This window comes from Fragaria vesca, linkage group LG5 (genome assembly GCF_000184155.1).
Source record: "Fragaria vesca subsp. vesca linkage group LG5, FraVesHawaii_1.0, whole genome shotgun sequence".
Classification (NCBI taxonomy): Eukaryota; Viridiplantae; Streptophyta; class Magnoliopsida; order Rosales; family Rosaceae; genus Fragaria; species Fragaria vesca.
In genome coordinates this window covers 15,905,266-15,930,745 of record NC_020495.1, presented here as the reverse complement: position 1 = coordinate 15,930,745, position 25,480 = coordinate 15,905,266, and the positions used below count along the sequence as shown (strand labels likewise).

Genomic DNA, 25,480 nt, shown 5'->3' with positions numbered 1-25,480 from the left:
TATTATACCCCCAAAACAAATGAATACAGAGTAATGCATGCACAACTTTTTTCCATTGGAAAATACAAGGATGATAATATTTTATAAACTTGCAAAGCTTATATCCATATAGTACAATTTCTACTTACCTTTGAGATTATGCATGCATTAAGGTACCTTCTCACAGATATTTCTGTCCTTGGATATGTCTCTTTGATTGCAAGGGAAATAACGACAACAACCGCATCCTATGCAAGATCAATGAGGATAAATGAACACAAAGATTTGTATAGCCAATTATACATGTCACTTTTCCATTACACGAATAGGAGCCAAATAATAGTCCTTAAATTCAAGACCACCATTTCGCATTGACAAAAGTTCAGCTTTTATATTACACAACCTAGAGCATGTCTTATATAAGGCACGTGTTAATAAAATACAATTAAGCTTTATAATTCAGGAAAAAATATTAATATTGGCAAGGAGTGCTATAACTTTGTGCTTATGAATAAAAAAAACTTAATTACAAGGCAATTCTGGGTTAAAACACGCGTGGTGAAAAAGGTAATTTTATTTCACTTCCAAAACATATTGGGCTGATTTCGACTTGATTATTAACTGTTCAAGCATCAACCTCAGCCACAAGACCCAAGGCCTTGTTTGATGTGGATTTGAACAAACACTTGGGCCGAGTGTGCCATAATGCCCCAAGATAGCAGCAAATTACAAGAGCAGTCTGTGAAGATAGATAACAACTTTTGTTTCAGATTCTTGCTTTTCAACTTTGAGCTAACTTCTTCAACAGTTCAACTTTTGTCTTCTTTCTTTCCATCCAAACCTCACTACGCTTTTTTCTTTTTTTTTTTTTTCTTTCAGATTTTGCATGAGGTTCTGTTGATTTTCTGAGGCATTGTGGGTAATGCTTATATATTTGATTGATGGTTGGCACAGCTTAATTATTGGATTTCCATCAACTCTTGTACTAAAGTATGTAGCTCTGAAGCTTACAGTTTCAGTGAACTTTGTAGATTCTCTAATTATATAATTACTATATGATCCAGGATTGTGAACCGGAAGGAATTATATTCCCTTTTCACCTGGTAAGGTGAGTAATTTTTCTGTTGGGATTTCGTAATTAAATGTTAAAAATGTGTCGTGTATACTATATCTCAGATCGGTAATTAACCACTTTAAGAGGGAAGAATTCAAAATTTAAAAACAGAAAATCCAGAATGGAGACACCCTCTCTCTGTCAAATTAAGTTTGGTTTTGGCAAAATGGAAGGACAATCTTTTGGTTAATTTGGTTCTATGTTCTCTGCCTTTTGAGTCCTATGGATGGAAAAAAACAGAAGGATTTAAGATAGCATAGGAGTAGCGATGGAAAAGCTATGAAAGATAGGTGAACAGATCTTGGCGTAGCGGAAGTAAGAAAAGGAAGAGATTAACGTCTCAACCTTCTAAATATCAGATTAGAGGGGTTGGGAAGAGAAAGAGGAGAGTGAGGGTAAACTTAGATTGATCATAAAACTACTAGAAACTGAGTTTACAACTCTTATTTATAGGGGCTAATCTGCAGATTCATCCCCTCTAGGCATCGAACACTAACCCTTAATAAATAACATACTTAATACTAAGTACTTAATACTTAATTCTGGAACAATGTAAGATTGTTCCATTTATTACTGATTCATTGTATAATGATCATTCATTATACAATGAATTATGCAGCTGTTTGGTCTACATCAGATCTGTACTTGGATATATGTTTCGATCCATTTTATAGCTTAGTCCCTCTTCCATTCCGTTAGATGGGAAGGCAGTGGCAGACAAGGTAACGAGTACTATGTTGCAGTTCTCATCTTCTTTGATCTCTTGTCCATTCTCTTCTCTGTAATGAAGTTTTATTACTTTTTGGAAACAAAAAAGAACACAACTTCTAAAACTTTATCAACTGTTTTATTCATTACTATAACCTGTGGATGAATACATTAATATTAGCAGGAAAAATAAGTGTCGACCTAGATACATGAATGTGCTCGTACCCTTGTGTATTTAAGATTTTTTCTCGATAAGAAACGAAAATTTACTCAAAACAAAAGGATTAAGTAAAAGCGGCGAACAACAGGACCACGGCCGGGAAAAAGAAGAAAAAAAGAACTAGCCTAGAAACAACTCAGCTGCTACCCAGAAAGAGAATAAAAATAGCAGAACTAACTAGGTCATTCCATCACTAATGCATTTCAGTCCAACGAAATTAAGGGCACAGGAAGTGAACCCTCTAAGATATTCTCTGCTTCCTCTCCCTTTACATTATTGAAGACCCAATGCTATACATTTGTGGCCTTATTTGGAGGTTTGTATGCAAAGGATATCTTGCTGATAGAACTGCTCAAGAAATGGGGATAATTTAGATCCCGACTCCCCGAGAGTGCGCACAAAACTAAAAAGACAAAGTTCTCTTCAGAAAAGTGCATTGCCTCGACAGAAAAAATAACCCCTTCATGAATTTTCGCATTGCAGGAAACCCAACTCATTGAAATACGAGTCCTTTGTTTCTTTTAAAACACTTGCATGCTTTAAATTCTTTGTTAACAAAAATGTTTTGAATGTCTTTTCACAAACAGCCAAATGCTGCACCAAACAAAAGTCAACAAAGGCCACCATCCTGTCCTCTGTAGCCAATTTGGGTTGAAGATGTGCGTATTTCAGAGTTCTATCATGTATGTTCAACATGCTCTTTTGGACCTATGCAAGAAGTTAAATGTGTCTTTTTCTACACCCCCACCCACCCTCCCTAAATAGAATAAACCATTTACCACTATAAAAATAAATCATCAACACAGAGATCACAAGTAATGTGGATAGCTTACGACAAACTATCTGCGGCCTTGAATATTTGAAGCCGTCCGAAACATTCGTCACCCCAGCTTGTTTTTCGAGAAGAAATAAGTTGCTCAGCTTCTGAGCCTGTAGCTGTCAAAACAAACTGAAAAGATCTACCATTACCATAGATTCAAAGAAGTCGGCAGAAGCTAATTGATAACAAAAAAAACTAAAGCAGTTGAACATACCAACGGAAAGAGTATAGCCATACACCCATAGCTCACAAGAGGTGAGAAAAAGAAAAGAGGTAGAACACATGGGCTTCCTGTAGAGCCATTGAAGATATCAATACCCCAAAACATGTAAAATTGAAGCAAGGTAATATGAAAAGTCCCTAAATCATATCATACGAGTACTCCATTTTTCTCAATCTATCTCTTCCTTTAAAATTATACAAAAATAGACCACAGAATACAGTTTGACCACATTCTGACTTCTAAATAACTTAAGCACTTGATTAAGGAATCACACATTTACTAATTAAGAATAAGTAATCAGGGGTCAAGAGGAAAGGCAGAAGCAAAATCCTATCCTAACTAAAGCCGGTTCAGCATCATCTCCATGTGAAATTAGCTAGCATATACGGTAGGCAGGAAAAAACATTAAAATAAACAATAGCCAAAAACCATTAACATCAATAAGACTTCAACATGGGAATCAACTGAAATCCAGAAAGGTAGTTACCAAAACCAGCAAAAAATGCCCAGTTAGATTCAAAGAAGTCTAGCCTTTTGTCCAGACCGATTTCAGAGAAATTCCATTTGTACCTAAAAAGTTCAAATGAGTACTTAGAACACATGCATATAGGAAGTTAACAACTGGAACACATTAATAAAGTAAGTTACATGTCCCACATACTCAAAACAATAGTAGGCATACATCCAGGAAAGAAGCAGAAAATTTAATGCCTTGCCTACATATGGTATAAAACCTGTCACATATACCTGCACAGCCATCACTCTATCATCATCCTCCAAAAAAACATGTATTTTCACATACAAAGCAAGTAATACTGCTTAAAAGATAAATATCACCTCTAAGAAGAAACAGCTCAAAAGAAGCACTGAATAAACCTGCTCTCCTATTCCAATCATGACCCTGCAGATTCCACAGATGAACACGCAACATAAGTTTAGGTAGAATTTGTTTGCCACAAAGTAAGGCTTATGAATCATCAACCCCACTTAAGTTAATTACCATCCTAGGTCTGTTGATCTTTCAAGGCCAGCTGCATTTTGGAAGGTTAACACATCACTTTGTCTGACAGGATCCAATTTATTAATCACAGGTCTCCCCATTGCATAAAATCCATACTTGGCAATATCATTGTACCTTCAGTGGAATTAATTGTAGGTGTTAATGAATAAATACTTGAACATGGAAAGATAAAAAAGCACCAGACCGTAACATATCATGACATATGCTATACTATGCAAATATGAAAACTAGTAAATTAAATTATGATAAGCTACATACTAGCATTATAGCATCATGAAACAACTAATTGGACTAAAGGACATCCAAAATATAAAAAAATACTAGAGCGTCGTTCTAATAGGATTTCCAGATGTGTACTGTACTTTTGGTTAAGCAAAAATCTCTGGACCAATACAAAACAACTAAATAATATAGGGATAAAAATATGAAGAAGGAGGTATATATGTAAAGTACCAGATGTTGCTCAGGATAAAGCTGAATACATATAATGGATACAACCAAGTTACCTACAAAAGAAAAGAGAACAAGTAGCTTTTTCAATAAATTCCAGTGCAATAATAAAAGTATTCACAATTCAACATATTATCTCACAATTTGGCCAAGGTGTCCACAGCAGACACGAAAAGCAATATCAGAACATTATACAGGTTATTTGCAAGGTAGACATCAGCATGTCCACTTGAAGACCATTTGACCCACACTAAATTTAGAGTCCGATAAAGTTCCTATGTAAAGAAAATTTCAGAAATCTGTGATTCTTTTTTTCCTCGGTCGCTAGCTAGCTATTATGTAATTGGTGAAGAAATTATGTAGATAATTCTTATTGAAGTAGAAAAACAATGGATAATCAGCCAATGTAAGGTATTAAAGACTTTCAAAAGAATCTGTACCATGTCAAGCACTGATGCAGAGGAAATAAAAAAACTGTTCTTATTAGTTTACGCATAGGCTGAGGCTTAGAAATTTAGTTACACAAATCTTTTTATCAAATCAGAATTGTGTTGCTATTTTCTTGATACCTTTGTCTTTGAAATATAGAGGGTTTGAAACATCTTTGGTGATCCTCTTGTTCCTGATTTTCTTTGTTTCAGAAGTCTAAGAGCCCTCTTCCCTATGAATGAGTCTTTATTGATAGTTAATGTGAGCCATCTGCTTGAGTATAATAAGTGTAATTGCCAAAAGAACAAGCATGTCTTGATGAATAAAAAATGAGTTTTTCTGAGAAGGGAATGTTGGTGTGAAGCCCAATTTCGGTGAGAAACCTCGGAGGCATTCCTAATTCATAATTTTCTCTTTCAAACCTATAAATTTTGTTTGTTATAAGCTCTAAACTTGTGTTTATTTTTGATCCTTGTGTCTAGGCAGTAAGTATACTGTATAACTTACCATAGTAGATTAGTGGTAATCCAAAGAGGAATACAAAAGCTTGAGCCATTAACTAGCAAACTACTCCATTACTTTTCCATGGTATCAGCTTGGTAAAAAATGACAAGTGATTAATTGATCATACTGAAATAAATACACACACACACACACACAACAAAAAACAAGGACAAGTGACTCTAACTCTTTGAAGTTTGAACAGACTAGGAAAAAAAAAGGGGCAAGTGTCTGGAAGTTACACAGTCCCAAAATCTATGTTTTCATGTACATCTTGTTATTTCAATATCCCTATAGTGCCAACTCCCCATCTAATTATCTATAAAATATATCATTTAGATCCAACTCAACAATAATCTATCTGTCCCTTATTCAATCAGCTCTGAAGAACAGTTGCAAATTAAATGCTTTCATACCATGATCCTTCCAAGGTACTGGAGAAACATCGAAAACTATGCTACCTAATGAAACAAATGGGAAAAAGTGGCGATGCCCGAGTTGGGGAGTTCTATGATGTGATTAGATGATTTAGTGTTTTGAGTATGATAATGTGGGAATGGGATTTATGTGAGAATAATTATGTAAGAATGATTACATGTTTTGTGATTAGATGATACTCTACTACAACAAATGAAGTTCTTACATGAAAACAAGCTGAAGTTAATGAAGAAAACCACAGTGCACAATTAGAATGACACATTCTCAAACCAAAATAACAAAATCAGATACAGAAAGACTACCTAACCCATAATTTTCCTACTATAAAAACAGGTAATAGAATTTTGTTTGAGCCTTTTAGGCTCTGTTTGTAAACCCAAAAAAAAAAAAAATAGGTAATAGAATTTAATCCAAGTGATTGCAAACTTTTAATATAAGTGGTTACATAAATCAAAATGGTATCAACTGAATACTTACATAAAAAAGCTGTACGAGTCCATGACGTAAGATGGAATAAAATTCCCAAATGCCAGCAAATGAGCATAACTGTTGAGAACTAAACTCTGGACACATAGCAGGCAATATCCAGTGTAGAGCTGGGATGATGAACGAGTTAAGGATAAGTATACTGCACAGAAACCGTTTGAGAAATATAAATGCCAAGACTGAAAACATGTACGATCTGAAATGTGGTGCTTCCAGTGAAACACTCAAAAGCAGCTAATGATTACTTTTTCACTTTACAAATGGGTTGACAGAGTCTTGTATTTTCAAGGTTAGCATTAAATTTGGTGTCTGTTGTAGCTAGCTAGAGTCCTTTAGAATTGTCAACTCTACTGGTCTCTAGAATCCTTGAACTATATGCACTTGAATTTGCAAGTCGAACTGTCCAAATCAAACAGGCACAGAAGAAGAAGGAGAGGGAGAGAGAGATTACCTTCCTAAGAAAATGAAACCATTCAACAGAAAACACTGTCCCGTGCGTATCAGAAGCTTTCTGGACCTGGCAGGCATGTATATGACCAATTCAGATAGAGAGAGAGACCCAAATAGGCACACGATACGATCGGGGAGGAACCCACCTGTGGCAGAGAATAAGCACACGGTGAAGGCAACAGGCTTGTCTGAAGCCCTCAACCCAAAGCACCGCCGCTAGCTTCCCTTTTGCGCCCAGACCTTCCATTCTTCCTCCCATTAATTCAGGCGGCCTATTTAACCTAGTAAACTACAAGCGAGGATGGACCTTTTAATGAAAAATAATGGATGGGCCCACCACCACGTCTCTGACGTCAGCGTAGTGTATTATAAATAAAAAATAGAGAGGCGCAGAGCAAAGGGCGGTGGATCTGGGAGAGATGGGAACGCGGCAGAGCAAAGAGGCGGTGGAGATGGAGCCGTGTAAGAAAGAAGCGTGCTTGATTCAAGCATGCCTCTCCAAAAATGACTTTCTCTCTCACAAGTAAGTTCACCATCAAACTCACATCGGGGTTTAGTCATGATTATTGCTTTCAAATATGATGCGCTTTTGGATCATATTTGAATCTTCGACCTTCAGTTTCATATCTCATTCAATTCTCACTTTGATTAGAATTGGCTCTCGATCTGCTCGCATTTTAAAACTTGGCTTGGATGAATTCTTTGTGTCCATTAAACTATAACATTTATTTCAACGGGGTAAGCAAATATTTTCTGTTCATTACTTATTTGATTTCTGTTCATATTTACCAGGTGCCTTAAGGTTATTGAAATGCTACAGTCTTGCTGCGAAAAATGTAATTACAACTCGACACACTGTGCTTCTCTCTCTGGGCTTCTGAAAACAAAACCTAAATGAAAAGGCTATGCAGGTTTCATTAACTTAGTGTAGCTCTCCATCTGTAATCTTCCTGGCAAATACTCAAGATCAGCTAAACATTTGATATTGGTTACCACTCCCCACTAGGTGCCACAAGATTGCTGATTAATTTTCTTTGTTTCTTGGTGCTTTGAACTCGTCGCAAGTTTGTGGTATATGATGTAAATTGAAAGGCTAATAATTACCGCTTGAAGCACAGGACTGACAGGAGCAGTATGTGTTTGAGTTTTATTTATGTTTTAGACCTCTTATAATGGCATGGAGAAAATTTAAGTTTAATTTCTTTTCAATTAGGACTTTGTCTAATTCATATGTTTTGTCATAAGTTTTAGGCTTGCTTTGAATAAGTGAACACTGCTTTATCCAATGGCTGAAGCTAGCATACGGTGCATACCACATTCTCATACTTGTGCTAATCACACGGGAAGATATGTAATATGTGACATTCTGGCCTTTGAATGATATGATATTTTGTCATTAATCTAGGCTTGAGCATAATCATACCGGTTCATACTTAAAAAAAATTGATATTTTGAGTTTAAAAAAACTTGATGCTCTTTTCAAAATGTGACAACTTATTTATGGAAAAAATAACAAGAAAAAAGAAATATTAAATTGCAGTTGAAAATCTAAATGTGCTAGACGGGCTAGAGACAAGGCATCCGCCTTGAGAATTTTTGGAATTAGCTTGGCTTGAAGCAGAGATCGGCGGTGGTCTCGTGGTCACTAGTTTTTTCGCGGCTTGCAGGTCCGTTAAGTTTTGGCCGGTTTGCGGTTGGCGGTTGTGTTTGCCGGTGGCGGTGGTTGTTGGACTCTAGTCGGTGAGTGAAGGTCATGATCTTCCATGCTCATCGTTTCGTTGTGGGTGTAGTTGCCGAAGGCGGCGGCGGCCCGCTCCCTTGCGACGTTGACTAGGTGTGTGGATGGTGGTTGATGGGCTCTGGCTCTCTTGGGCTTTCATGGTGCTTGTTAGGGGCTGGCCTGATCATGATTGGGCCAATATATTTTTAGTTTCCATCTAGAGTATTTTTAGGTTTAAACTTGTTTTCAGATGATTCTAAAAGCTACGATTTATTGATCATAATGTATATTTTAGGGTTTACAATATTAAAATGACTTATGTCATATAAGTTGTTTTGCATAGCTCTCTTCTATTGTTGTTCTTGCGGTGTATTATGTACTCTTAAAGTCTTTTACCGTTTCATGATCAATAAAATGACTTTTAAACAAAAAAAAAAAACAATGATATAAAGACTTTTTCATCTACGGTGTTTTCAGGTGACCGTGAGAGAGATAGGTGAATCGGACGGCTGAAATTAAATACATATTTTAAAGTTTCTAAAAGGAGATATTGATATGATGCGGTGTTTTCAAGTCGTATATAATTGGTGGGTGGGTTTTTATGACGAGAAGAAGAAAAGAACAGAAAATCGGAATGATGGAGAAGGAAGCACAGAGGGTTGTATGGGAAGGAGCAATTCCTTTGCAGATTCATCTCCATGAATCCGAAGTGACGACTCTTCCTTCTCCCCCACCCGCCCTGGTACCTTTTGTTTTTTATCGCATCATCATCGTGTTATTTAAAATTAGGGATTTTCATGGTTGATCCATGACTGGAGTTTGTTTCAGATCTTAGCTCCTCGTCTTGGATACCTTCCGCTGTTGGGCTCCCTCTTAAAGCCTTACTTCAGGTCCGCCCTTCCTCCTGGTGTCGACACTGTATGGTTCGACTACCGAGGCTTGCCCTTGAAGTGGTATATACCAACTGGAGTTCTTTTTGATCTTCTCTGTGCACAACCTGAGAGACCTTGGAATTTAACGGTATCTTTTTTCTTTCAATTGATCCCTGGAGTTCTTTTTGCTTCAGATTGGAAGTTATTTTTTAAATGAAACTGTAGGTGCACTTTAGAGGATATCCTGGAAACATATTGATCCCTTGTGAAGGTGAAGATAGCATAAAGTGGAGCTATATCAACTCTTTGAAAGAGGTGAGCGAGCGCTTCTTTAATATCGGTTCTTCCTATTTGCAATTGGCTCAGACAATCCCACTGGAAAGTTTGTTTGTGTTACATACATTGCAGAGATCTCATAGTATTTAGTTACAACTGCAGGCAGCATATATAATCAATGGAAGCTGCAAGAATGTGATGAGCATGTCTCAACCTGATCAGGTGGAGCTCTGGCGCTCTGTCTTAAATGGTATATCTGCTAATTGCTGACAATTATGAGTTAACATATTTACGAAAAAATAAAAATAAAAAATCGAGTAGAAACTAAATAGCTAATGCAACTTTCCGAGAAGGCCATAACAATATTCTATTTGAGTAGTTGGGTAAACTGATATTGTACTCATGATCATGTATTAAAGTTCAGACTTCAGAGATGTGTTAAAGCATTCACCAGGCAAACTTTCCTTACTTGCCACATTTTTGTTAGACTAGGTATTACCTAACCTTTTGACCTTATTGTTCTTTTCATCCTACTTCTTATTTCTTTTAATTTTTTCTCAAAGATTGTTCATGAATTTTAACAAATGTTTCTAGTCCGACTTTGTTGTCTTAAAAACTATTTTATTTCTCGTTCGGAAGTAGCAGCTCCATGATGGATGCTAAGAAAATTCATATTTAGGTTAGATGAAAAAAAATTGTGACTAATCCATCTTTAATACTTCTGTATTTATTATGTCAAGTTATAACATCGTCCTCTATCTGAATTGGAAACTTAGCAAATCGACATTTCAAATCTTAGCATTCAGACAAACTCTCTTACACTAATATTATAGTTCATCCAAATCTATTGTTTGAATGTTTGTAGAAGTTACTTTAGAGAACCAATTCTTGAAACTTTGGTATTTAAAGCTTGGTCAGTAAATGTTTTTTTTTTTTTTTAATGTACCAATGTTCTGGTCAACTTCAATATCTTATGTGCGCATTTTGCTTTACGTTGGATTTGGTATTTTAGCATAATGTCCACACACACACTTTTTCTGTTCAACCTTTTGATATTAGAAATCAGTTGTCATATCCTTTAATTTACTAGTCTAATCAGGTTTTAGTTGTTTATTCACCAACTCTAATTCGAAGATGAATCATTGCATTTTCATTTATCAAACTGACAAGCATTGAACAGTTTTATTTTGTTATTATGTTAAGAAAACGCTCACTTGGTGATTAGAATTAGTTCTACAATACTAACATGATAGCCGGGTCATGACATTGCATTCAGCCTGGCTAAGTAAGTAACCTAAAAAACTTCTGAGATAAGTGGAGGAGCCCCTCGTACCCGTTTCACAGTCTTGTGTGTGTGTATGCATATTTATTTGTTTATTGTTCATCTTGCCAGGGGAAGTAGTGAATATCTGAGTCATAATTTTGTGATTTTGTCAAAGAGCCTTCTGTGATTCATCACTGTCAATACACATTGCATTACAGGTAATTTGGAAGCCTACCTATGTGTATCTTCTAAGCTTAAGCTTGGAGCAGTTGGTGAAGTAAACTTGAGCTCGCCAAGATCCCGACCGAGTATGGGTGAAATTGATGTTTCTGGGCAGGTGAAGCAAGGTGAGCATACTTTAGTTTGACACCTAAATTAACTGCTTAATTTCATCATTACTGTGTCCTCTTCCTGGCAATCATTCATATTCATGGCTTCTTTTTTCATTGCTTATATTAAGCCCACCCAATCTCAGTATCTGTGTTCCCTAAAGGTGCTGGCATGAATCATTTCATTATTGTTCAGATAATGGCCTGTTATCAGTTTTGATCCTTCAAACTTGGACTTTTCTATTTCTGCATTCTGAATATACGTTAGGCTACACTCATTTATTATTCTGTCAACTTGCAAAATGTGAAAAGAACTCGTAACATTCTTCTATTAAAATTTTGATTTTGATTGGTTTTCTTAGGCCGAGTTCCTGTTCGTTTATATGTTTGGAATGTCTGTGAGGACTTTGATGACTTAGAAGATGCACCACCTATTGATAGTTGGGATAAAGTTTCTTACATAAACCGGCCTGTTGAGATACAAGGAGAAGGTAAGACAATTTATTTATTTCTTATACGAAGAAACAACCTTGGGAACATGTGAATGCGGTGAGTTCAACGCTTTTATTCTTCATTTTTTTGATTGTGATCATTCATTACATTAGATTGGAGTAGGGTGCAATTTTTTTCTGATCTTGTCACTTGTCATAATAGACAGAAGGAAAACCTGTTATGAACTTTCTTGTGGAATATGTGTCGATCTGGATTCTGGGAGAACCCCGTAGTTATTTCCGTAGTGCTCCCGTGATCTGCTTTGATCTGCTTTCTCTTGGAATGGATTCCTCTCCCCACCTTATATTCTTACTTTTCATGTCTAATATAAGTAAGTAGGGTTATAGTGCTTGTGATCATTTGTAACAAGCATGGTCTCTGCTGAAAACATACAGTATTTAACGAGCATAGTCTCTGTTAGAAAATAATATCTATTGAAATGAAAAAGAACGAAGTCCTAGTCACTCTTTCTGGTTCTATTTAAGGCTCTATTTGGGGTACATGTCCCTGAATTTAAGCGTCAGCAACTAGCTTGCATTAACAAGAAGAAAGACTCTGCATGTTATGAATGCTATCATACGCAGAATCCTGAGCTTGACTGAGAGCAAGTATTTTTTGTAACTGTGTTATGTATTAAGTGGAAGCTTGTTTTTCAGCACAATAGACATGGAGTAAATAAATGGGTATGTGATGTAAGAAACAAACTATTTATATATCCGTCCATGTGTCTGTGTTCATAACTTGATTATATGCTCTTCTATTTCTTTTTCGCTGATGAAAATGAGAGTTTTGCTCTCATTCTATTTTCTATTCTTTGGATAGGATGTGTATCTTGTGCTTCAAGTTTGAAGAAATTGATATCACTTGCATTGCATTCATGTATATCTGAATTTGCACAGACAGAATTCAGATTTTCCTTGTTTTCTTAAGTTAGACAAATTCCTGGGCCAATGCATTCTGGAGTATGGATATGAGAACAATGAAAGATAGTTCAGTTACAAGCATTGATGCATATTTGCACTTGCGCAGACAAAAGTCAGATTTTCCTGGTTTATTCTTATGCTAGACAAATTCTTAGCCTTGAATCCAACCTTGAGACCCTTTTTTTTTTTAAACAAAAAACCATTATATGGCAGCTATCAATCTAACTATGAAACTGATTACTAAGTTTTCACCAAGTTGATCTTGCACTGCAGGTAGATGCTTCACGTTACTTGATGCTGTGAAAAGCCTTCTGCCAGATTATTTTGTGGACAACTCCTTGGGCAGTGCTGAATCATTGACAGTAGGTGGTGAGGAAGAGCAAAGAGTTCCATCCAAAGATGCAAGTGATGATAAAAAAGCCGGAGAGGATGACCATGTAAAGGCTAGTAATGAATTTGAAGAGCCTGAAATCAAGCTGGTCCGTATACAAGGTATTGAACCGAAACTGGAAATACCATTTTCTTGGGTGGCAAACAACTTAATGCACCCAGAGCACTTCCTTCATATTTGTGTATACCTGAAAGTACCATAAGTCAATAATACTATGTCATAGGTGGCATTTTGCAATCATGTTATCCATCTTAATGAACACAAGTACAGCACTTAAGTTGTGAATACATAGATTTCCATCATCCACTTGATTTTTGTTTCCTCAACTTGCCTTATGTTTTGGGTCGTCATATTCTCAGATAAGTTCCTTGTGTTTGGATCTTAACAACTCATATTGTTAAGTTGAATTGGATAAACCTATAGAACAAGCTTACAAGTGATTCCATGTATTTGATTTTACGACCTTCTGTTTAATAATGACCAGTGTTTGATTCTCGTTACAATCTCATGAAGGTCATTGTTTTCATTCGTATTATGACAGAAAGGAAAATGTAAACCGGGAAGCATGATTTCTACCCTATTCTGCTGTACTTGGTGCACCCCAGAAACTTAATTTAACAATGAACCTGCATTAGAGATTAGACAATTTGGCACGCGAACTAAGAAACTCATTCAAAGTGCCGATAGTCCTATGCTATTGCGTCAAATGCAAGCAAGCAAATGCTGCAGTTTTTTTTTTGGACAACTGCAAATGCTGCAGTTAAAGCAAAGCAGAATCTTTACATTGTTTTTTACTTGATTATCCACTAATGAAGCATCCCATTTCACAAAACAAATGATGAACCGATTAAGTACCAAAAAAGATACTAACCATAATTTATTAGTAAAAGAAAAAGGGAAAGCGAAAAACGAAAAAAAACCAAAAAACGAAAAACAAAATGAAAGAGCTAGTGAGTATGAAACTAGTGTAGTCCAAAAAGGCGCTTACAGGCTTTAAGGATCTTGCCTCCTTTATGGCTTTTTTTGTCAGATCTTGTTGTTGTGCCCCAATTACATTATTCACCATCATGAAGGTCAATAACGCATGTTACAGACTGGTCATGGATCCTGGAATACCTTTCTGAAACTGTGGAGGAGGATCTTCTCATTGAGGATATTGCTCCTTTCACAGCAGACTGAAACCCAGAAGGAGAAGAAGAAGAGACTGAGTTCCTTTTCAGTACCACATGACTGCCATTACCATTACCAAAGTTCCTATCTTGATGCTGAATCTCGTCGTCGTCGTCTTGTTTGTTGGAACTGGTCTGGTCAAGCTTGTTCTTCATCTGCAGATTGCTTTCTAACTGTGTTTTGGATCCAAGATCTGAAAATTCCATGGATCTTGAGTTTTGGGAGTGATCGATATTGATCTTGGAGTATCCCCCATCCATTTCTAGGCTTAGAGCAATTGCACCCTTTGGGGCAAGCGCAACTGCTGATTTGTCATTGACAGTGCTAATTCACTATTCATTTGAAATTGGCAACTTGCTCACCTTTTGTCAATGCACCCATCGAAGGAAATTGTTATGCTAATTCACTATTTACAATTCAATTTTGAATAATTTAAACTAAAAACATTAAACTTATAATTTGATACACAAGATTAATCACATAATATTAATTATCTTTGATAAAACTTAATCAATGGAGAATAAATCGATGGAGGAAGAAGATTGAGAGAACAAACTTTTGAAAATTTAGGTGCCAGAAATTATAGGGAGTACTGTAACTTTTTAAAGAATTACTGTTGCTATTTAATAATAACCGTTAGATCCCAATCAAACAACCATAATTAGCTGATGTTTCCATTACATAGGTGCCAAGGTTTACCTGTTGCAAAATAGATGGGAGAAGAAAGTGGAGCCCACCAAATTGGTCAGGTAAAACGATGGGCAATTTAACTTATATACTATAACATGGTCGACTGTTCACAAGCATATGAACAGTGATATATATATTTTTTTGAAATAGGTAATTTAAATTTTTCTAGATAGGCTCTCTCTCGGTAAAGAATTTTTTGCTCTCCATTTTTTACTTTTCTTCTGCCTCTTGAATCTTCCGGATCGATCTTGCCTCTTCAGACCTCCTTTATTTTTATTTCTCCCGTCTCTCTGCATCTCAGAGAATATCGCCGCTTCGTTTCATCTCTTTCATTATTGTTCCGTTTTGTGCCTATGTACTATTGTTTGGTTAACTGTTCATAAGCACTGTGAACAGTGTGCAAACCTTTTTACCCTGCTGATGAGATGTGTAATTCCGTATTCACCATTCGTTTCAACTCTAGATATAATTTTTTTTTCGCCGCTTCTCGCTCTCTCTCTCTCTCTCCCAACATTTCTCCATCTTTCTCACACTCTCTAGACTCTTCTCGAAATAGCTCTAACATTTCTCACAAAACAGAAGAGTCTAGAGATATTAATATATTACCGTGATAATTTATTACTCCGTTGTTTCATGGAACTATTTTTATCATTTTCTTTTCTGCTTTATATACGTACAAATCAAAATAATTGGAGCATTTATATTTTGGGTAGAACACAAGACTAGCTAGATATTTTGTTGTATAAAGGTTGTTTTTGTGATAGCTCTTATACATATGTGGAATATGCATAATGTGGATATTACACCGCACTAAGGTGCGGGTATCAACTCTAGTTATTAACAATTGGATTGCCTAGGCAATCACTATTCACATGGGACTCATTAATCAGTCGGGCAATTAATACATGGTGCATTGGAAAAAAGAGGAAATCAACCAATCAGTCATCCAATTGGCTCGTTGGTGCAAATGCTCTTAAAGCGTGACTGAGTGTGTTTTGTATTTGAAACCAAAGTCAAATAATGGAGCTGTGGCTAGCCCTAGTAATGTGTGTGTAATATAAGCTCATAAATGTTACCATTGAGCAATTATAAGTAGAGGTAAAAGTACGTAGATCTTGAATCAGGAGGTAATATCTTATGTAAGACTATTGTTATGAGACCTTGTGGTTTGTCAGAACGCACAAAGTCCATCACCGGATTGCGATGCATGAAGAATGTGACAAGAAATTGAGATATGTATCTTGTCGATGAGGGCATCATCAACCTGGACTCGACGTGCCATTTTGGGTCACGAATCATTTTCCGGTCTTCTACTCCCACAATTTAGTAACCCTCTCTTTTTTCTTTCTGTTACAAGATATACAAATATCTCTAAGGCTTTTTAGTCAATATGAAATTTTGATAAGTAAATTACCAAAATTAGTTTATCTTGAAAGCCTAAAGAATAGCAAATTTGATGGAAGAGTAGCAAATTGACTAAAAAAATATAACCTTGGGTAGCAATTTGGCTAAAATAAAACCTAACGTAGCGAATTGACACAAAGATGAAACTTAGGGTAGCAATTTGACAATTATACCTATCTAAAAATCAAAGGTTGTTGTTGGTCTTGATATGATAGCGTGATGTGGTTTAGTCCCGCTTTGTGAGTTCATCGTCTCGTCAGTTAGTCGTAATCTCCTAGTATTATGATCAAACTGAGTCTAGCAGACCTCAATTTTGGTTGGCAACACTACTACTTCTACTAATGTTTCGAGTTCAAGTTTCCTTTCTGCTTTGTCATCGCTTTGTTAAAGCAAATAGGAAACTGAGTGTAACACTTTTTGCTAGTTTGTGCATTTGAGAGTACTTAGATTTGTAGAAACTCTTAATAGTATTTTGAGACATTCTCTTTATGTTATTATGCGGGCAATTTCATTGAAATATTAATAAATACAGATGGTAATAATTCCCAACCGAGCGAAGCTTCATCGAATACCTTCCTCTGGAGATTTTCTCGCGCTTGACTAGCATAATTGGTTGTGATGGATTTCACTAATGGAATGAATCCAACCCTTTTAAAAAAATGTGTACGTCTATATATATATATCAATGAAATTTATGACAGTGATTTTACAACAAATCATCAATTTATAAATATGTAACCAAATAGATATGTTGAAATTTATCACTCAATAAATTTGAAAGCATTAGGCATGGACCACCATTACAGCATCACACCATCATTCGAAAAGTTCAAATTTCAACTTCAACACAAATATATAGTCATATTTTAAAGTCCATCAAAATGAAGTCTATGGTTTAAAGTCTAAAAATTACCAAATTGCAAATGAAGGGGAAAGTTAATTATTATTTAGACGTTGTGTACAGGGGATTCCGACATTAAACCCGACTTATAAAATAAGTGAACTCATTTTTCATTATTTTTTTTGGGCTGTAAAAGTATCCACTCATAATCGTAAAATCACTAAAATGAGTTTATTTTTGTGGGAGGAGGGTTTACTTGTTTCTTGTTAGCTGTTGATTTCGAAAAAAACGTAGTTTAGTATTTTGTGGGAATCTGGAGTCAATTGAGATGCACTCCACTCTACTCCAACCCGGGTTGCTTAGGTGGTGAGGGCATGGCGCTCAAGGTCGGAGCTCCACAAGCTGCTGAGATTGCGATTGCATCAATTGGGCGTGGATACGATGTCTCCATTGATTTAAGGCTCAAGTACTGCAAAGGCGAGTCTCGATTGATTGAAATCGACGACGACGGCGGCATCAAATGCGATAAAGGAGAGCGCACCCGTTTCAGGTCCGATGTTCTCTCTTTCCAACAGGTAACTCGACTCTCCTATTTTCATTTCCAACACCCACCTTCCTTTTTTTAGTAAGTATTCATAAAGATAGATTTGGTTTGGGTGCAGATGTCGGAGCATTTCAACCAGGAAGTTGGTTTGACCGGCAAAATACCCTCGGGCCTCTTCAATTCTATGTTTGAATTCTCAGGTTGTTGGCAAAAAGATGCAGCCAACACTAAGACCCTTGCCTTCGACGGTGTCTTCATCACGCTCTATTCTGTCGCCCTCGACAAGTCCCACATGCTACTTCGTGATCATGTTAAAAAGGCAGTCCCGTCCTCATGGGAGCCTGCTACATTAGCCAGGTGAATTAAGAGCCACCCTTGGTCTTCCTCATCTTTTGTTTTATTATCTGATTATGTGTCTTTTCGTTCTAGGTTTATAGAGACATTCGGAACGCATATAGTTGTTGGTGTCAAGATGGGAGGTAAGGATGTCATCTTTATGAAGCAACAGCACTCTTCCACTCTTCAACCGGCAGATATACAGAAAAGATTAAAGGACATGGCGGATAAAAGATTTTTGGATGGCATACCGTCTGCTCAAGCTTACAAGAATGACAAGGTTTGTTCTATGGCCTACACTTAACATGTCAACTTTTAAAGTGCTGTGATTGATCACAAATGTTTACAATCTATTTTGTTGTATATTGGTGTTGGTTTGCCTCTCACTATAGATTGTAAAATTGTTATCCTACTGAGTCTGCTAACCTGTTTCCAAAAGAGTGGGTTTCTTGATTTTGGAAGATTGAAGGTCGATAATCTCTGTTCTATATAGTCCTGAATGTGCTATTGGCTTCAACCATATGGGTGAAAAATATCTTTTATTTTGAAAAAGATAAATTGGTTCTCTAGGGTGCTATCGGAGTAGTGAGGGGCCACTTGGGTTCACTGCCAACTAAAATGGGAGTTAGCCTTTACTGTACTGATGCAGGGAGGGATTAATTGGACTCAGAGAGTGTTGAGAGAATAAGAAAACAGAAAGCTTTTAGAAGGAATAGGGGGTTCTTAGCTGTAGAAGAGAGATAGAATAAGGGAGGTTAGGGGAGAGGATACAAGGCCAAGCCTTCAATAAGATAAACTCTTAATTCATTCCAATCTGCCCCTCGGATTACACTAGAAAGCCATATTTATAGGCTTCAAATACAACCCTTACTCCTAGAATACCATAAGACTAATAAAACTTATTAATAATGAGACCCTTAAATGCTTCAAAATTGAAATGGAAATAAAGACACACTGAAGACACTTTAAACTAGACTCATAATTATTTTCGTAAGTAAAAATAAACCTGGCAAAGACCCTTAAACTACCAAGTAGACTTTCCTTTGGACCACAAAAGGCTGGGCCTAGTCTTTGGCTTCCAAAGAGGATATTTATTTTCCAGCCAGCTTATGGCTGCTTCATCATATACCTTGGACTTGCTTATCTCCAAAAATCAAGATCCTTTTAATGTTTTCTCTTTATTGCAATTTCTGTCTCGACCTGTATACAAAAGTGGGTCCAATAATCACTAGCTATCTCTACTGAATTAATAAATCTTCACAAAGGATGATATCAGTCTATTTTTATTTTTCAATGAAACTTGCATGAACCGCACCACCTGTTGTTAGATGAGTAAACTCAATTATAAGCTCTTCTAGAATCATATATTTGTTATGGATCTTTTCATGTCATCAGAATGTTGATTCTGGTCTTATATTTTCTACCTCATTAACAAATGGGAAGCAAAGAATGGGGATTATCACTTGCAGAGAAAATTTTGTTTCGAATTAAAAAAAAGGACGATTGTGTATGCACACATGCGCCTATGTTAGCCAGAGTTCACAAAAGAGTTGTTTCGCAGACCTCCCTTTCTGGCTTGTATTTTAATGATAGAAACCTAACTCTCATCTGTTCCCTCTGGTAAAATCACAGTTCCATAATATCTGTCAAAGCAGACTGTTTAGGCACGTATTTGCTTCATCTTTATAAAGGAAAATCTTGCCGAACCAAAATTTAGTGAAGTGATTTTCAGTTTGCTCAAAAATATCAGGTTTAGGTAAGAGGTCTAGTGAATTTGTGATCCTTTAAAAATGGTTGCATTCTATCATGCTCTTCACTCTCATTCTATTTCTCTCCATCCTTGTTCTTTTTAGCATTAGCGTAAGCTCTACATGGAATATAACCTTTGTTTTTCCATTGGGATGATAGGCACAAGAGTAGAGTTGTGTGTATTTGTTTTAAGTTGTCTTTTCTCGTTTTACTCTGCTTCATATGCATTAGTTTGTAATTTCTAGTTTACACAAGTTCCTGACTTAAAAATGTGTCTCTTGCAGTTTGAAATCAGGGAGCAGAGGTTGCGGTTTGCAGATAGTAGTCCATCAAGTTCTTATTCACACAAGGAAGTGAGTTGAATGACAAATGTTCTTCACTGCCTTGCTGGCTGAGTGCATCTTTATCAAATATCATTCTGAGTATCTAAATTATTTTTATTGCAGGATATTGTAAGCATTCGCAAAAGGAGAGGCGGCAGTGATATTAAGAACCTGTCCCATAATGAATGGTTACAAAGTGTTCAACTTGAACCTGATGTGATCACAATGTCATTTATACCAATCACCTCTCTTTTAAATGGAGTCCCCGGGAGTGGATTCTTGAGCCATGCAATAAATCTTTATTTAAGATGTGAGCCCTTTTCCCCTGGGGCACTATTTATTTCATTTTCTTTTCTATTTACTGCTCTTAAAATCCTATTATAGATTTTTGTGCTCCTACATTTTGTGAATATAGTTGTCAGCTCCATAAACTTAAGGGAAATGGAGATAGAGAAAAACATAGACAAAAAACAAGGCTGTCTGTGACTTAATAGATGTGCATATGCTGCTTCCAATTGGAAAATGGATTTTGTTGGTTTGTAATATGTATCATGCTAGACCAGATTACACCTTCCATAACCAACTATGCCTTCTCATGGAAATTCTACTCTTACTTTTGAGAGCATGCTTGCTAAACATGATCCATTCATGGAGAAAGGCCTTAGCAATATATAATTAGTAGAGTTGATCCAGAATTATACAACAGATCATTTTTGGCCTTGTAGAATTGAGATAGCAAATTTTTTTAGAACTAAACAGAACTAGTAGAAAAGTGGAATTCGGGACCCTTTCTCTATATATTTGTAATTTTACAGAAGTGTTTTAGCATTGTGGAAATTGATTGGTAACATGGGAAAATTTTATTGTCACTCGTATGCTTGCAGATAAACCACCAATTGAAGAGCTACATCAGTTTCTGGAATTCCAGCTGCCAAGGCAGTGGGCGCCAGTTTTTAGCGACCTTCCTCTTGGTCCACAAAGGAAGAACCAAAGCAATACATCTCTACAGTTTAGCTTAATGGGGCCCAAGCTATATGTCAATACTAGTCTGGTAAGCCTCATGATGTCTGCTTCCTTATTTATAGAAAAAGAAAATTGTTATTAACATAAAAGTTTTTGTTCATGGGATAACTTACCATGTGGATGTTTGAAGTCAGTCATCTATTAGCTTTGGAGAAGTTTTATAGGAATACTGGAGTTCATGCATGTTGATGTTTGAAGTCAGTCATCTAATTAACTTTGGAGAAGTTCTATAGGAAATACTTGAGTTCACTTGAGTTCATGGGACAACTTTGTATTAGTGTTGATGTTTGCATTTTTATGCAGTCATATCAAAGGAAAAATATAGACATTCATCCCTCAACTTTGGAAATGCTTTTGTAATGAAAAATATCTTTGGAAAACTTATCTAGGAATACTTGACACAACTTTTATGACCCTGTTTTCATATTTATGTTCTGTGAAATTATATGACATCTCTTTGAATGTTAAGTTTTACAATGTGTTACTGCATGACATGCATACAATTATCGTAAAGTTGTAATTTGAGTCCGTAAAGTAGTAATATTAGTCCTCGTTGTGGTAACATGAGTCCTTAAAATGGTATATATTATTAGTTACCACACGAGTCCTCAATTGGTACAATGTGTCATTTAATAAGTAAAATGAGTGCTTCATGCTGTAATAAAAGTTGATGCATGAGAAACATTAATACACCATAGCCTTATCCGCCTTAGTCATCCTAAAATTAATCCATGACATGAAGTTTAAATGTTACCACATAATTATTCAGGTCCCTCTTAAAATATACTGTTTCCGGCAAAAAAAAAAAATCATTATTTGCTATATTTTGATGTCAGGTTGATGTAGGAAAGAGACCGGTGACTGGTCTGCGGCTGTATCTAGAAGGCAAAAGAAGCAACCGCTTGGCCATCCACTTACAACACCTCTCCTCTCTTCCAAAAATCTTCCAACTCGAAGATGATCCAAATGGAAATTTCCATCATGATTCTTATGATCGTAAATACTATGAGAAAGTCCAATGGAAGAACTTCTCTCATGTGTGCACTGCTCCTGTGGAGTCGGATGAGGATCTTTCAGTAGTAACTGGGGCGCAGTTGCAGGTTGAGAATTATGGGATAAAAAATATTCTCTCCTTGAGACTCCGCTTCTCTACTGTTTCCGGAGCTACAATCGTAAAGCATCCTGAATGGGATGGGTCACCAGGGTTGGCCCATAAGTCGGGACTGATATCAACACTGATCAGTCATCACTTTACAACAGTTCAAAAGCCACCCCCACGACCAGCAGATGTCAACATAAACTCTGCTGTCTACCCTGGGGGCCCTCCAGTTCCCATCCAAGCCCCGAGACTCAGGAAATTTGTGGATACAACAGAAATGACAAGGGGGCCAGAGGAAACTCCAGGTTATTGGGTTGTATCTGGGGCAAGACTAGTTGTCGAAAAGGGCAGGATATCACTGCGTGCGAAGTATTCTTTATTGACTGTAATATTACCTGATGAAGAAGAGTTGGAGGAACATTAAGCTGATAAATTAAAAGAAAAATAAAATGATATAGGTGTCGAGGGCGGGGTATTATCAGATATTGATGGGTTTTCCAAGGTTGTTGTATTACTGTAAATTTTAATTTATCTCGGTGTTATGAAGTGGAGATTTGTAACTGAACAAGTTCATAGCATGTGCAGTCAGGGTCAGTTCCAGGTAACTGAACAAGTTCCTGTGTAAATTTTGCGCATAGTCAGTTTTTGTGGCGTTACCAGCTGAGCACATCTGGGGATGTTAGTGTTCTAGGCTTTGTTATCATGTCTACTCCAGCATGGATTTTTGTTTTCCGAATAGAAAAGTGATGCTTGTGCAAACGTTTCTAGAGGTGAAAATAAGATCAAGTCATTCCTTTCTCCAAGCATCCTAACAACCAAGCATACCGTCACATGGTAATTCTAATATAAGACGAATATTGGTTGCAGTGAAAATAAGGTTTAGCAGAATTTTATTCCACCATTAATGGTTCTCCATTCTTGTCTGGCATCTTCTCCCCCAACAAGTTACCCACATATGACCAGCTTCAACGACGAGGCATTCCATTGGTTTCAGTATGTCAAGTTTGCTCTTTTTTTACCGTGGAGGACTCTACTCCTGTATTTGTTACTTGTTCCTTTGCTCAACACGTGTGACAATTTATTCTTATCAATTTACTTGTCTTATTTTTCGCCGCACTATTCTTATCAATTTACTTGCAGCATACTTGAGCAACAAATAATGTCTGATGGTACTTCTTGACCTAAGACTCGGTTTGCTCCGAGAAACCAGGAGCCTCTACTCATCTAGTTTTCTTCCAAAACCCTAGCGTTGCGATCCCTACCAGAGACCACGGATCTCTACTTTTCAACCAAGCCTATCTATCGGCCTCTGTTGACGCTGCCATAACAAATTTCGTCGTCTCGAGAATTGGCTACCGGCGGGACTTCTCTTTCCGTCTGACGGGGTCGTTTGGAGACGAGGGTTGTAAGGCAGCTGATTGGGTCCGATGACACCGATTGGACCAGGTGAGGACTGGAAAACGTGGCCGCCAAAGGCTTGCAGGTGGTGGCCGCCAAGAGCATCGTTGTTTGCTTGGAAGAGAGAAGGGTTTGGGGTTGGTAAGGTTTGGGCTTATGGGCCTGGGTTTGGGCTCATTTCTTTACGCAAGCATTTTGGTGGACTTAAGCCAAAGTTTGCCCAGAAATTATCTACTTCGTCTCACATGACATCCTCGAGGTCTGATCGAGGAGAGGCTAGCCCTACTAATAAGGGTAAGGAGGTATCTTACTTAGACATTTGATGGAAGACTATTCTTGTTTAAATTTCGGTTTTACTTTGTTGTACACCAATTGAGGTCCGGAGGCGACGAATATCACCGTTACATGGAATTTAGATAGGAATAGTTGGAAGTTAGATGTGATAGGCTTAATTGAGCACATTTGTAATGAGGGCTATCTGTCATTCTGTTATTGCTTGTTGCCAACTAGACTTTTTAGTCGTGAGTAGGCAGATTGATGTAAGCGCCTTCTGGTCGTGGACAAATTAATGAAATTGTCTATTTTTTTCAAAAAAATATATGTGGCAGTACATCTTTACCAACTCAAGGCTCAATAGATGTAATGCTCTGTTAATTTAAAAGTTATTATATATTCAGATATGTGTGCGCCTCAGAATTTTTATTGAGTTAATTTTTATAAATTATTTATCGGTCGATATTATTGATTATTTATTTATCTAGCGTAATTTTTCTTGGGACTCCAAATTATCTGATGAGTTAATGTGGGATTTGTCAAAATATATTTTGAAATTTGGTGGGTAATAAGATGCTCGAGAATGTGTTGTGGAGAATTTATCGAGTTAACTCTGACGAGATTATTTGAGGATTGCATCAAGATCTTGGATGCTAAGTAAAATTCTTGAGGGATTTTTCAACGGTGTAAGCTTTGATATAAAAGAGTTTGATATTTATGTACATGTCAATACGAGTTCGTGAGAGTTTTCGGAGAAGTTTTCAGAGTCTTAAGCTATACTATATGAATTTCTGAAGTTATGGGCATCTAGAAAAAAATATATTTAAAAAGTTAGATTTTTCGATGCGATCTAGCACGTCAAAATTTTGTACCATCAATCTCAACCGTTGAAGCTTAAGTCGGTGGTTGAATTGTTGATTTTTATTTTCTTAGGTGTACACCAATTGAGGTCTCTATGCAAATAACAATATTCTCTTATCAGCAGGGAATTAGGTAGTATGGTTATATATGCTTGAGGTTCATTTTGGGCTTCTTAACAATAAAGGTAATGGTCTTGGATTACATCACGATCTATTTTCCTATCCACGTATTTCAATTTTATTTACAAACTTGTCACTTGAAGTTGTTTCATGAATAATTATCGTTATAGATGAGGTATGTTAATAACACAAAATAATGTGTTAATAATACTAACACACACACACACACACACACAAGAAGCTTTTCTAATGAGAACTCTTAAGTTGAGGACTTGTTTAAGACCTTTTGGCTTATCCCACCTTTCGATCTTATATCCACATTTTGACCGATCAGTTTATAGATTTATGAGTAGATCATTTTTCTAAATTTTCACCTATATATATATATTTTTTGAACGGAAAAGGGGCAGTAGCCCAAAAAATTTCATTGATAAACTCAGGCCAGAATGACATCAAAACACCATTATATTAGACAATTAGCTCACTTATTCAAATAAGCTTAGCAAAGGATTATATTAGATACAAAACAAGATACCAAAGAAAC

General features: G+C 36.5%; 4 protein-coding genes across 4 annotated transcripts; 3 read left to right on the top strand and 1 right to left on the bottom strand.

The window, feature by feature from the left end:
• Positions 1-719: 719 nt before the first annotated feature.
• Positions 720-7,098, bottom strand: LOC101308097 (protein EI24 homolog). The gene is made up of 11 exons (XM_004301445.1): positions 6,986-7,098; positions 6,841-6,906; positions 6,381-6,531; positions 4,539-4,591; positions 4,065-4,199; positions 3,902-3,965; positions 3,726-3,811; positions 3,552-3,634; positions 3,056-3,132; positions 2,855-2,970; positions 720-1,872 (listed from the first exon to the last, which is right to left on the bottom strand). Exons 1-11 carry the CDS (start codon positions 7,096-7,098, stop codon positions 1,722-1,724), a joined length of 1,095 nt encoding a protein of 364 aa, XP_004301493.1. The 3' UTR covers positions 720-1,721.
• A 146-nt stretch (positions 7,099-7,244) lies between these two features.
• Positions 7,245-8,048, top strand: LOC101298425 (cx9C motif-containing protein 4, mitochondrial-like). The gene is made up of 2 exons (XM_004299850.1): positions 7,245-7,362; positions 7,632-8,048. Exons 1-2 carry the CDS (start codon positions 7,259-7,261, stop codon positions 7,735-7,737), a joined length of 210 nt encoding a protein of 69 aa, XP_004299898.1. The 5' UTR covers positions 7,245-7,258; the 3' UTR covers positions 7,738-8,048.
• Positions 8,049-9,167: 1,119 nt separating this feature from the next.
• On the top strand, positions 9,168-13,770 carry LOC101298130 (autophagy protein 5-like). The gene is made up of 7 exons (XM_004299849.1): positions 9,168-9,301; positions 9,388-9,579; positions 9,657-9,746; positions 9,870-9,957; positions 11,190-11,318; positions 11,663-11,791; positions 12,989-13,770. The coding sequence occupies exons 1-7, from the start codon at positions 9,194-9,196 to the stop codon at positions 13,306-13,308; spliced, it is 1,056 nt and encodes a 351-aa protein (XP_004299897.1). The 5' UTR covers positions 9,168-9,193; the 3' UTR covers positions 13,309-13,770.
• A 3,703-nt stretch (positions 13,771-17,473) lies between these two features.
• LOC101297838 (MACPF domain-containing protein At4g24290-like) lies at positions 17,474-22,908 on the top strand. Its single transcript, XM_004299848.1, has 7 exons — positions 17,474-17,786; positions 17,874-18,112; positions 18,185-18,371; positions 20,125-20,193; positions 20,287-20,473; positions 21,048-21,214; positions 22,023-22,908. The coding sequence occupies exons 1-7, from the start codon at positions 17,586-17,588 to the stop codon at positions 22,707-22,709; spliced, it is 1,737 nt and encodes a 578-aa protein (XP_004299896.1). The 5' UTR covers positions 17,474-17,585; the 3' UTR covers positions 22,710-22,908.
• Positions 22,909-25,480: the final 2,572 nt, after the last annotated feature.